Genomic DNA, 14,079 nt, shown 5'->3' on the forward strand with positions numbered 1-14,079 from the left:
AATTAAAGGCTGAAAAACAGTCAGCGAAACTACAGGCTGAACGCTTGGAAAAAGAGCTACAATCAATCAATGAACAAAATACTGTTTTAATTAGTAAATTGCATAAAGCTGAACGGGAAATAAATACATTGACCAGTAAAGTAAGTCATCTTATGTTTGTACTTCATTCTTTTTTTTTTTTTTTTTCCAACGTTTATTTATTTTTGGGACAGAGAGAGACAGAGCGTGAACGGGGGAGGGGCAGAGAGAGAGGGAGACACAGAATCGGAAACAGACTCCAGGCTCTGAGCCATCAGCCCAGAGCCTGACGCGGGGCTCGAACTCCCGGACCGCGAGATCGTGACCTGGCTGAAGTCGGACGCTTAACCGACTGCGCCACCCAGACGCTCCTGTACTTCATTCTTTAGAATGCTTGATACTGCATAATGGCAAAGAAATTTTGTATTTTAATACTTTACTTCTCTGTATCGGGATCTCTTTTTATTTTGTCATGCTACCTTCCAGTACATTCAGAATGTGATCAATTTTTACCACCTCTTCTGTGACCACTCTTGTCTAAGCCATGATTTCTTGAGGTTCGATTTTTATAATAGCCCCCTAACTCTCTGCCCATTCAGAGCTCTGCGTAATCTGGCCTCTGCAGTCTTTCCACGGCCTCACAGTCCATTTTCCCTCCTGTTCACTTTGCTCCGGCCTCACTGGCCTTCTTTTCACTCTTACTGACTTCTGTGTTAGGACTTTGGCACTTGCCTGCCAGACGTAGTCTTCCCTCACGTCCTCATAGATTGCTTTCTCACGGCACGTTATCAGAGAGGCCTGCCTTCTCTTCACTTTGTAAAATACCATCTTGCCTCTTCCTGCCTCACTGTCTGTCTCCCTTATCTGCTTTATTTTTCTTCGTAGCTCCTAACACCATTTGATATATATTTATATTTGTTTATTTTTTGTCTCTCGTGTCCTTTCCCACCCCCTTTTCTTTCGACCAAATATCAGCTTTAAGAGTAGGGACATTTCTTTTGTTATTCCTTGTATCTCCAGCTCCTGGAACAGTGCTGGCACACAAAGTCACTCAATATTTGTTAAGTGAGTAAATTAATAACAGCAGCATGGTCTGCATTTATGTTATTTAAAAAAGTTTTTTTTTTAATGTTGATTTTTTGCGTGTGTGAGAGAGAGAGCGTGTGCACGTATGCACGTGCAAGCAGGGGAGGGACAGAGAGAGAGGGAGACACAGAATCTGAAGCAGGTTCCAGGCTCTGAGCTGTCAGCCCAGAGCCCAACTTGGAACTCGAACTCACGTGCCCAACGGTAAAGCTGAAGCGCTCAACTGGCCGAACCACCCAGGTGCCCCTGCATTTATGTTATTTTTAAAAGAATGTATATAATGGTTTGCACATCTTTTATATACTAAGTTTTCTCAGGAACTTAGTTTTTTCTCCCTCACATGCAGTATATATGAGGAATCTGGTCACCAGAAATAGGATAGCAGTGATAAAAGTATCTTGTAGAAAACTGTGGTGAATAACAGCATCAGCTCTGGAGTCAGACTAGATTCAGTTTCATTTCTTTTCCTTACTAACTGTGTGACCTTGAGCCAATTTACTTTCTCTCTGAAAATTTTAGTGTTTTTCTTTATAAAGAAAGGCTGATATCTACCTTAGAGAGTATGGCAAAGATTAAATGCAATATTATGCATAAAGCACTTAGCAAAATGTCTAATAGATAATCGCCGCAAATATTAGCTATTATTAACGGTAGTACTTGGGGGTATTTTAAAATCTAGGAAATAAGTCTGGTTTCTGAATCCATGCAATCAAGTATTTTCCATCAGAGCAGAGCAGAGTTCAGGTAAAATTACCTTAAAAAACAAAATGGCTCCCAGACTAGAAGGAATTTACTGTAGCCTCTAATAGAAATGAGTTTATCTAAAGAAGTAATGTATTCATCATAAATTCCTTGGCCAAGGAATTACTTAAGAAGACCTAGGCACTGTTGATGACAGAGGGAAGATTGAATTTTAGTGAGTAGGATGTAAGGATTCTAGTCTCATTGAAGAGATAATTCTTACTGTGGAAAGGAATATACCCATCTGTTTTTTATTAGTAAGCGTGAAAATAGCAATTCATTTCATTCCATTTGTTCTAATCGTATGATCACCAAACAACTTTCTGTTATTTGACTTCCAATGTAATTTTGTCTACAGGGAGAAAATGCCCGCTGGTCCTTTAGACTTAGAGTGTTCTAACATCCATTATAATTTTTTCTCACAGTTACTGTAACTGACATTCTGATTTTATAGATGTCTTTATAAACTTTATTAATGTGAATCTAACCTTGAGAGTGGTCATTTCTGTGCCTGAAAGTCCATAAACCATAATACTAGATGTATTAGATGCCTCCCTTGGGAGATAGTCTACCCAGTTTTTTCCATGGCAAACACATACTTTTTCATGTTTGCAGATTGTATATCTAGGGACATTTAAAATTTTTGTTTGAATTTTTATACTTTACAGTTTACAAAGTGGTTTTGTAGCCGGTGTGTCATTTAATTCGTTAGACATGGCTGATGCTAGACAGAAGAAGTGAAAATTAGGCAAGAGGATTTTTAATTGTTGAAATACTTTGATTCAAGTGTAGTCTTCTAGTCTAGCCAAAATTGGTCATTTTGGAGGAGGTACTGAAGTGCAGTGGAAAAGTCTATGGGCTCTGAATCCGATAAATCTATCTTTTGATCCTGGCTCATTTATCTCATTCATCACCTATGTAAACTTCTGATTTGCTTAACTTTTAAGTGGGAATAATGCCTGCCTCTTACAGGATTTTTCTGAGATTAATGATAGTATTGAATGAAGTAAATAGTAGCTGGTGATGAAAGTAATGGCAGTGATTTTACACCAATGATGTCCTTAAATAAGAAAATGATAGAACACAGAACTGTGAACCCATTGACTAGTTTCCTTCCTCACTGTATCAATAACTGTGTGTGGAACTTTAGGCAAGTTTCCTCATACATGAAACGAAACATTGTTGTAGGTCATCCCTAGGAACTCTTTCAGCTTCCTAAAGTTGTGTAAGCCCTACTGGAAAATAAATTAATAATACAATTGCTTCCTGATTAACCTAAGTAGATTATTTATACATTCAGATGTGTACATATTGAGAGATATACATTGACTTTCTACAATGATAGAGTATACAAAGAAATAGATGCAAAACACAAACAAGTAAATGTAGGAAGTTCTCTCATGCCTTTCTTCCAGTTCTAGTATTGCTAAGAGTTGCGTTTTTAAAGGCATACTTGCATTTTTTGCATATAAATGGCATATTAAAAACCACCCTTCAGCTTTAGACAAACCAAATTTTCACTTAGAATCATGCATGTAAAAAGATTTCATTGGAAGGATAAATTTTAGAATGATATTTCAAACACGATTGTCACAGTTTTCTTTGCAACTTGAAATTTTCATCAATATTTTGCAACTCTAGCAAATGGTTGTTTGCAATGCAAAGGAGCACCTGGGGTGTATTTGTCTAAGTTATTCAAATTTGTAAGTGTTAGGGTTTTGAACAGAATTATGTCCGTATGACTATCAGTGTCTTGGATTAAAAAGTATTACCAAAGATGGCCTGAAAATGGTGACCTTAAAGATATTTCACATTCAATGAGATAAATTGTGGTTACCTCAGGAAGTATTTGATCTTTAGAATGCCAGTAACATAAATACAGTTTTAAGGAAATCATCACACACATTTATCCTTATTAGCTACGTTAATGAGGTCACACCATCTCAGACCTCTGAAAAATATCAGAATTTAAGTACACACATCATCAGGAGCTTCTTGAGTAATACATTTTTTACAACTATATTTTTCTTGCTTACATATATTATTTTCTTCCATGTCTTTGTGTATATGTGTATGTGTAATTTAACAGATTCTGAATCCCTGTAAAACTATTGCCATTGTTTATATTTCTTAAAGTTTACTGGGTAGTACTTTCTGAATTCTTGGCTCCTGTTGTGTCAAAAGCATTAAATAAATTGGCATCATGAAGGCTAGCATGGAAAACATATTATGAAAAATAAAAGGAAAAACGGGGTACCTTAGCCCAAGGGAGCTTTAGAAGACTCTGCATCTCTTGAAATTATATGTAACATTTTAACATTGTACACTTTGTTTAGGAAAAGATCTGTAGTTTTCCTAGGACTTTTGAGACCTGATCACAAAGAAGGTGAAGAACCAGAGATTTAGAGTCAGAAAGAAAAGTTTATTATGACTAGTTGGGATCTGGTTCAGATTACTTACAGAATGTGCTACTGTCATAGCTATGTAATAAATATTGATATAAGTTTCTCATTTTTAATAAATAAAATAATTCCTTTTAATATATTTTCAGGAAGTTAATACTTACTACTAGTATAAGTGCATTCATTACGTTAGGATCATAGAAATGTGGCACTAAAGAAAGCTTAAACTCATATAGGCCCATAGATGAATAAATGTGAATGCGAGATGACAAATACTTTGCTTGAGCATATACCACTAGTTTAATAATAAAAGTAGGCCTGAAGACAGACTTCACTTGTTTGACTTCCTGTCTAGAATTCTTTCAGTTTCAATAATTACAGTTTAGTTGAAAAATATTTTCTCATTTCAGTATATCTCAGGGTGAAATGAATTAAGAAATGGTTTTTTTTTTTATAGATTTTGTAGTAGTTCTTGTTGAAATGAATCAAGTTTATGCAAAATAAGATGGCTGTAATTTTCCACCTCTTATTTAGAGAGGCTACAATGTGGTTTGTTAATTAACTGCTATGTCATTCTTAACCTTTTACAGTTAGTATATAATAGCAGGCTATAATTTCATTTGTTATAGAAATTGGATTTTCACTGTAGTTATATTTCTCCAAAATTTTAAAACAATTATGGTTTAAATTCTGTCCATGAAATTATAATATAGTAAAGCCCAGTCTACAGAAAGTTTAAGTTATCAAGATAAATGCAGTTTCTTAGCTGCTTTCATGTAGTTTCTGTGAGACTTGCTTTCATGGAAAAGAGCTTCAGAAATGTTTAAAAACCTTATGTCAGCACACTGTATTCATTTTATGTAGTATCATTTAAAAAATCGATAAGTTAATTTGAAAGCATGCATCTTAAATGTGGTTAGCAGTACAAAGGTAGCCCAGTACTTACTTGTCTGTTTCTTTGGATTTTGGCCAAACCATTCCTTATAATGTTTTTAAGACCTTTCATAGATGGAATCTCTTTTGGTAAGACACTTCTATTTCTTGTTCTTCCCCTCTTTAGCTCTAGGAGCTCTTACTGATTTGTTTCTAACTCCCATCTTTAATTTTTGTAGATTCCTGTTGCACTCAAGTAAATTATCCTTTAGTCTTCTGTTCCCACCGTCTTCTGTTTTACATATTTGGCATGTATATATTTGTGGTTTTCTACTCTTATTTCGTAGTTTCATGCATGAGTGTAATATGTCAGAGTACAGGTTTATCTAATTTTTATGTCTGTATTGGTTAAATCTTTATTATGGGATTAACTATAAGACTAACTTTAGAAGCACCTTACCATAGGGAAAGGATATGGAAAATATTAGAGAGTAGTGCAGATTAATTGGAAGAGACTAATACGCTTTCTTGTTTGTTTCTGTAACCCCAGCTCCTAAAACAGTGCTAGAGCACATAATAAGTGCTCAGTAAATATTTATTGAATGAATGAATGAATGAATACTACTTATGAACTAGAATCATTCAACTTTCAAAAGGAATGTCTCATTGAAAACTAAAAACTGGTATGTGATAGGTTAATTATATGGAAAATATTGACAATTATTTCCATTCACTCAGGGCTTTAAAAGAATCAGGTTTGGGCAGTAAAAGTTTAAATTAGATAGGTTTTATATTTGTTCTACCCACTGCCACACACACACATGCACGCATGCACGCACAGACACACACACATTATTTAATAACCGAATTCAATTAATTCTTCCTTCTTGTCCCCTTTATCAATCCTTTGCCTCTTAATTGTTTCTTTACCTTCAGTTTCTTAATCTTAATTTGCATCTAGAGTTAATTTTCTGAAACAAAGTTGACTGTGCCACCTTCAGTAGCTAACAGGATACACAGACCTTTGCAATGGCATATAAAGTTTACTTCCACATATTTCATACCTTCCTTTGCTCTAACTATAACACATTGCTCATTGTTTTCCAAGCATACTATGTAATGCTACACCTATATAACTTTTTATATGCTGTTCCTTATACCTAGAAAGGCTTCATGTCACCAGCACTTTTTTTTTTTTTTTTTTAAATTTATTTTTGGGACAGAGAGAGACAGAGCATGAATGGGGGAGGGGCAGAGAGAGAGGGAGACACAGAATCGGAAACAGGCTCCAGGCTCTGAGCCATCAGCCCAGAGCCCGACGCGGGGCTCGAACTCCCGGACCGCGAGATCGTGACCTGGCTGACGTCGGACGCTTAACCGACTGCGCCACCCAGGCGCCCCTCACCAGCACTTTTTTTAAAGGGAGGTTTCAGCCAGTCATTGACTACTGGATTTTTAGGTACTTGCAGTTAAGCCTTTTAAAGCAAGATTAAGCCAGATGACCCCCACCCAGGTATCTGTAAAGAAATAACTGAGTTTTGTTAGGAAAAGACTGTTTTCTTAATACCAAATAGTGTTCAAGGCACTGAAGCACCTTCTCTCTTGGAAGGTATACTTACACTGTATACCCTGCTACCAAAACATTTTCTCATTTCTCCTGATGTTTTTGGGTAACAGTTAATGGCCTATAGTAATTTCAATTTCTGATTATCAACAGGTAAAAGAACTTAAACATTCAAACAAACTAGAAATAACAGACATCAAACTGGAGGCAGCAAGAGCTAAGAGTGAGCTAGAAAGAGAAAGGAATAAGATTCAAAGTGAACTAAATGGTAATATATGATTTCCCATGCTTTTTACTATTATTTTTACATATAAACTCAAATTATTAAAATAGATCAAACTGAATTTTTATTTTCAGACTGAATTTTAATCTTAGAGCACATGGATTATTTTTATTTATGTTGAATGTTCATTTTGTAATCTAGCTTTTAAGAAAATCTTATGTTTATGTCATTTACTTGATTAATACTTAAATGAGACTTTACAAATGGGAATCCATACTTTCTGGGTTTATAATTTTGAATCTATTTAGATCATGTGATTATTAGTCCCAGACCGTTTTGAGTCTAAAGAATGTAAGGAAGATAGGTGGGTTTCAGACCCAATTTCTGTTTTTTATGTAGATAGTAGGCTTGTTATTGAGCCTACTTTAGCCTAGGCTTATTTTAAGTTCCACTTTAGTCTTAGAATGCCCTTCTCTTCATGATTCCTCAGAATTATGCTATTTCTGACTTTCCTTCCCCCCCCCCCCCGCCCCTGACTTTTCTTAAAAGGTGTTTAAATAAGCTACCTTTGGCCTGTAACTTTCCTCAAGTGGGTCTTTAGTTGAACTGATGTCTGTAGTTTCAGACAGAGCTTGTGATGAATTAGTGTTTTCATCATTTATTTCTATTTGATATTGATTGATGGGTTTCCATTGAGTTAGGGAGTAACGTTTCTTAGGAATTTCAAGAGTTTATGATTTAGTTCTGCATTCTTTTTAAACTTGAGTTAGGTATGAATTTATTTTAGTTATTCCATGTGCAAAATACTTGCCATATCAATACAAGGAAAATTTGTGAATTCATTGGATAAACTTGAAAGTTTCTAATTTATATTTCTACCAGAAACCTGACAGTTCTGTTAGAATGATAGGTTTTGAAGGTTTCTGTGATTTTTTTTATACTACTTCCAGCCAGCTTTATGATGATGCTATCTGTGGGGCTAAGATTACAGAACCCTTTTAGAAGTGAAGTATTATATATCTCTTTTGATATCATCTGGGTTGATGTCCCCAGCTCTCAAGAGTCAAGTGAGTAAATATAGTCTTTTATTAAAGTGTGTGTGAATGGACAGGATGGTTAGCTCTGAGTTTTAGTCTGTTTCATAAGGTTTATCAATAAAGATTTAGAGATCTTCGAGAATATATATCCAGACTCACTTTCTATGCTCTTTTAATTGTCTTAATCAGTTTATGGATGCTTGCTGTTATGACTTTTCATCTTAATAACATTGAATGCAGCATATTTTTTTCCTTCAAAAAATGTTAGGGTTACAGTCAGACAATGAAATTCTCAAGTCAGCTGTTGAACACCACAAAGCTCTCCTAGTAGAAAAGGATCGTGAATTAATACGTAAAGTACAAGCTGCCAAGGAAGAAGGTTATCAAAAACTCGTGATATTACAAGATGAAAAGTAAGTACTTAATTACCTTACTTTGTGTTCAGTCTTTTTGTAAATGAAAACATTTTGCTGTCATATCATCGTTATTGTAGTTCTTCTAACATAATTATCATCTGTTGTTTTAGGCTAGAGCTTGAGAACAGATTAGCGGATTTAGAAAAAAGGAAAGTGGAACATGATGTCTGCAGACAATCTGAAAAGGATCAGTGTGAAGAGAAATTGCGAGCTTCACAGATGGCAGAAGAGTCGGCCAGAAGGGAACTTCAGAGTATTAGGTTATATATATGTATATATTTTTTAAACTTCATTTTGAAATAAATTCAGAGCTCACAAAACATTGTAACAGTCATACAGAGGATTTCCATATGAATTCATGGAGATCTCCAAAAACGGACATCTTCCATAACCATATTACAATCATCAGAACTAAGATACTAACATCAATATAATGAGGAAACAAAATAAATATTACACTTACTCAGCTTACTCAAATTTTACCAATTATCCCATTGATAGTCTATTTCTGGTCTAAGATCCAATCCAGAATCATACATTACCTTTACTTTTAGAGTGCTAGCCAGTTATTTTGTAGATCACCCCTCAGTTTGAGTTTGTCTTAAATTCTTTGTGATTAAATTCAGGTTGTAACATGTTTAGTGAAAATAATACCAAAGTCAAAGTCTTGTGTCCTCAGTGCATTATATCAGGAGGTATATTATTTGTACCTTACCCTTACCTTACCCTTACCGGTGATGTTAACTTTGATCACTTGGTTAAGGTGATGTGTGCCAGATTTTTCCATTATAAAGTGACTGTTTTTTCCTCTTTGTGATATATAATTATCTTATGGGGAAATATCCTGAGACTATGTAAATTTTCTCATCATACTTCTGCATAATACATTCTTCCACTAATTTTAGCACCCATTGGCCAAATATGAGACAATTTGAGCAATGAAATAAGTTATAATAAAAGATTACAGTCCATAGGATAAAATAAAAATCTATGGATCCAAATGATATAATGTGTAATTATTTTTAAATTTTTATTTTAGAGAGAGCACAAGAGGGGAGGGGGGACGGAGAGAGAGAGAATCCCAAGCAGGCTCCACACTTAGCTCAGAGCCCAACACAGGGCTCGATCCCACGACTGGATCGTGATCCGAGACAAAATCAAGAGCTGGATGCTCAACCAACTGAGCCACCCAAGCACCCCTAATGTGTAATATTTAGAGAGAAGGAAAGCTTTTTTCAGGAGAATTCCAACTAATAAATGTAGAAAGAATAATGGAAATAGGAAAACATCATTTGGCAAACATGACAGTAGCAATAATAGGTATGGTGTTGCAAATTTTCAAAGGTTTTCAGCATCTCTGGAGATAATCATGATTTTTCCTCTCTTACATTATTAATATTGTGTATTAATGGATTTTGTAATCTTGAAACAACCTTAATTTCTGAAATAAGTATCTGTTTATTCCATAGAGAACAACTTGTTAAGGCTCTCTTTCTCTATTGGGATCAGTTTTAATCATCTGTGTTTCATAAGAAATTATTTGTTTCATCTTTGTTTGCAGATTTATCTTCATAGAGATCTGCAATATCATTTTTATTTTTTAATTTCTTTTGTTTCAATGCACCTTCCCTTGACCATTTCTTATTTTGTAATTGTCCTTTTTTCTCCCCTCTTTCTTTATCGAGTCAGCTATTGCTTTGTTGATTTTATTCTTTTTACTGTGATAAAATATACATAACAGAATTCACTATTTTAGTCATTTTTAAGCATACAGTTCGGTATTTTTTTAAACTAGGAATTTGATTTATGGAGTCAACTGTTTTTCTATTTCCTACCTCATTAATTTCTGCTTCTTGATTCTGTGTGTTTTTTTTTTTTTTTGCCATAAAGTTTTTATAGTTGTATTAGTGTTTAATGTACATAAAATAAAATTCACCCATTTAAAAAATGTACAGCTTGATGCCTTTTGGTAATTGTGTAAAGTTATGTAATCACCACAGTAAAAACATAGAATACTTCCATCACCCTTAAAGTTTCCCCATGTCTCTTTCAGTTGACCTCTCCCCTGATCCCCAGCCTTAGACACCCCCTGGTTTATCCATGTTATTGCATATGGCAATAGTTGATCACTTTGTATTGCTGATTGGTATTCCATTGTATGGATGTAATGTGATTTGCTTTTTCTTTTTCCTTTGATGGACAGACATTTGGATTGTTACTAGTTTGGGGCTATTATGAACAATGCTACTATGAACATTCATGTACAAATCTTTGGGCATATGTTTGTCTCTTGGTTAAATATCTGAGAATGACTTTGCTGAGTGATGACACATGGCAATGCTGTTTTATAACATATAGCAATACTGTTGTACAAAGTAGTTACGCTATTTTTCATTTCTAGTAGCAACGTATGAGAGTTCCCCTATGACAGTTCCATTTGTTTAACACATCTTGACTGACACTTGTTAATCTTTTTAATTTAACTCTAGAGGATGTGTACTAATATATCACTGTGGTCTTAATTTGATTTTCCTAGATGGCTGGAGATGTTTATTTAGCATCTTGTAATGTGGATTTTTGATGTGTCTGTTCAGATACTTTGCCCATTTTTAAAATTGGGGAGTTATCTTCATATCGAGTTATAACAGCTCTTTATTTGGCGTACAAGTACTTTGTCAGATTCATGTTTGACAGATGTTTTCTCCCAGTCTGTGGCTTGCTTTGCTTAAATTGTGTCTACTGAAAACAGATTTTTTTTTTTATTTTGATGAAGTCCATTTTATCATTTTTTTCTTGTTTGTGTTTTTTGTGTGTTCTGTTTGTTTAAGAAAGAAGGCTTTGCAGGGGCTCCTGGGTGGCTCAGTAGGTTGAGCGTCCGACTTCAGCTCAGGTCATGGTCTCATGGTCTGTGAGTTCGAGCCCTGTGTCGGGCTCTGTGCTGACAGCTCAGAGTCTGGAGCCGGCTTCGGATTCTGTGTCTTCCTCTCTCTCTGCCCCTCCCCCGCTCGTGCTCTGTCTCTCTCTCTCTCTCTCTCTCTCTCTCTCTCTCTCTCTCTGTCAAAAATAAACATTAAAAAAAATTAAAAAGAAACACAGAAAGCTTTGCATAATCTTGTGTCATAAAGATTTATCTTATGTTTTCTTCTAAAAGATTAATATTTTGTTTCTTACATTTAGGTTTTCTGGTCCAATTCGTGTTAATTTTTCTGTAGTGTGAGGTGATGGTTGACGTTCATTTTTATTTTATTTTATTTAAAAAAAAATTTTTTTTTCAACGTTTATTTATTTTTGGGACAGAGAGAGACAGAGCATGAACGGGGGAGGGGCAGAGAGAGAGGGAGACACAGAATCCGAAACAGGCTCCAGGCTCTGAGCCATCGGCCCAGAGCCCGACGCGGGGCTCGAACTCCCGGACCGCGAGATCGTGACCTGGCTGAAGTCGGACGCTTAACCGACTGCGCCACCCAGGCGCCCCTGACGTTCATTTTTAACTTCCACTTGTTCCAGCATCATTTGTTGAGGACTGTCTTTTCTTCCATTGAATTCTTTTGGTACCTTTGTTGAAAATCAGTTGACCATATAAATGTGTCTGTTTCTGGACTCTTACTTACATTGGTCTGTTTGTCCATCTTGACACGAATATCACACTGTCTTGACTACTATGGCTGTGTCACAAGTGTGATTCAGGTAGTGCAAGTCCTCTGTACCTTGGTCTTTTTTGTCAAGATTGTTTGGCTCTTCTAAGTCTTTTGCCTTTCCATATAAACTTTAAAATCAGCCTGTCACCTTTTTCAAAAAGGCTTGTTAGGATTTTGATTGCGATTACATGAATCTGTAGCTCAGTTTGAGGAGAGTTGTCATGTCAACAATATTGAGTCTATCCAGTCCGTTAATATGGCCTATCTTCTCATTTAATTATATCATCTTTAAGTTTTGTCATCAGAGTTTTATAGTTTTCATTGAATATGTCATGCTTGTGTTACATTTTATTTCTTAGCATTTTTATGTGATTATAAATAGGAGTGTTTTTTTTTTTTTTTAATTTCACTTTCTAATTGCTCATTGCTGGCATATAGAAATACAGTTAGTGGACTTTTATGTGTTGACCTTGAATTCTGTGACCTTACTAAAGTCATATGTTTTCTACTAGCTGTTTTGTAGATGTTTAGAGTTTTCTAAGATCATGTTGTATACCTTATGCTTTCTTTTAGTTTACTTTGTTCATTTTTTTGTTAAATTTTGAGTTTGGAATTTAACTCAACAAGTGTTTGTTCTTTCATTAAAAAAAATTTTTTTTTAATGTTTTGTTTATTTTTGAGAGAGAGAGAGAGACAGAGCACGAGCACAGGAGGGGCAAAGAAAGAGGGAGACACAGAATCCGAAGCAGGCTTCAGGCTCTCAGCTGTCAGTCAGCACAGAGCCCAACGCAGGGCTTGAACTCACAAACTGTGAGATCATTCATTACCTGAGCCAAAGTCGGACGCTTAACTGACTGAGCCACCCAGGCGCCCCTCGTTCTTTCATTTTTATTGGTGAAGTTTCTCACGTGAGCTTTTTCTTATCCCTGCTTTAAAAATATTCTATAGATTATGACATGTAGTGTTTTAATTATCATTAACTTTTTAGAATTTCTAATTCAATTTGTAGTTTCCTTTTCACCCCAAAATTAATAGATGTATTAATAGAAGGTGGAATTGTTTAATATGAGGTAAAATTAATAGTTTGCTAGGGCTGTCATAGTAAAATACCACAGATAGGATGGTTTCAACGTTAGAAGTTTGGGCTTCTAGACTCTAGAAGTTTGGACTCTAGATGTTTGAGATCTCAAGGTGTTAGCAGATTTGGTTTTTCCTGAGGCCTCTTTTGTTGGTTTATAGATGGTTACTTTCTTGCTCTGTCCTTACAAGGCCTTTCCTCTGTGTGCATATGTCTCTAGTACCTCTCCCTCTTCTTAGGAGGACACCAGTCATAGGGATTAGGACCCACCCAGATAACCTCATTTAACTCTAGATACCTCTTTAAAGGTCCTGTCTCCAAATACAATCACATTCTAAAGTATTGCATCTGAGACTTCAACAGAACGAATTTTGGGGAGACACAGTTCAGTCCGTAGCAAGGTTTTTGAATTTCCAGGTGGGAGGGCTTTTTGCTTATTTACTTTGTTAATTTCTAGTTTTACTGCATTGAAATCAGAGAGTACTGTTTCTATTATTTCTACTTTATGAAATGCTGTAATGTTTTCATTGTGACCTAATGTATCAAAGCCAGGGCTAGGGTTAAGCAAGTGAGACACCTACGGCAAAAAAAGTTAAGGAGACAATTTTACATGTCAACACTAAACATGTAGGAGCTCTAAAGTGAGTCTTTTTAAAATTTACACTTCACTTTGTACCTGTAATACATCATCAGTTTTTGTTACTCGTTACATAAGGACTAGAAAGGAACGTGTTCAATTATAAGAGTAAGTCTCCTGTTATTTGTATGTATCTGTGACTCCTTGCATTTCTTGTAGTTTTCTTCAAAAAGATGATTGCTGTATTATTTGGTATATAGATTATTATAACAGTTACATCTTAGTTGTAATGGTGGTTTATAGCATTTAAAAGTGCTTCTCTTTTTGTCGTTTCATGTCATTTGTTTGAATTCCACATTGATGTCATTACTCCTGTTTTTTCCTTCCTTCCTTCCTTCCTTCCTTCCTTCCTTCCTTCCTTCCTTC

At 35.3% G+C, this 14,079-nt stretch overlaps 1 protein-coding gene across 5 annotated transcripts in view; it reads left to right on the forward strand.

The window, feature by feature from the left end:
• Positions 1 to 14,079, forward strand: part of CEP83 (centrosomal protein 83) — a 123,596-nt gene that overhangs the window by 77,529 nt on the left and 31,988 nt on the right. For 4 of the 5 annotated variants that reach the window (XM_040491224.1, XM_040491223.1, XM_040491222.1 and 1 more), the window contains 4 exons: positions 9 to 140; positions 6,838 to 6,952; positions 8,213 to 8,357; positions 8,471 to 8,620. In XM_040491224.1, coding sequence (XP_040347158.1) covers positions 9 to 140; positions 6,838 to 6,952; positions 8,213 to 8,357; positions 8,471 to 8,620 — 542 coding nt within the window. The remainder of the gene's footprint in view (positions 1 to 8; positions 141 to 6,837; positions 6,953 to 8,212; positions 8,358 to 8,470; positions 8,621 to 14,079) is intronic. The other variant, XM_040491225.1, reaches the window with a different exon arrangement.

The sequence above is a fragment of the Herpailurus yagouaroundi genome, unplaced genomic scaffold, assembly GCF_014898765.1.
Source record: "Herpailurus yagouaroundi ecotype Mexico unplaced genomic scaffold, PumYag 182, whole genome shotgun sequence".
Taxonomy (NCBI): domain Eukaryota; kingdom Metazoa; phylum Chordata; class Mammalia; order Carnivora; family Felidae; genus Herpailurus; species Herpailurus yagouaroundi.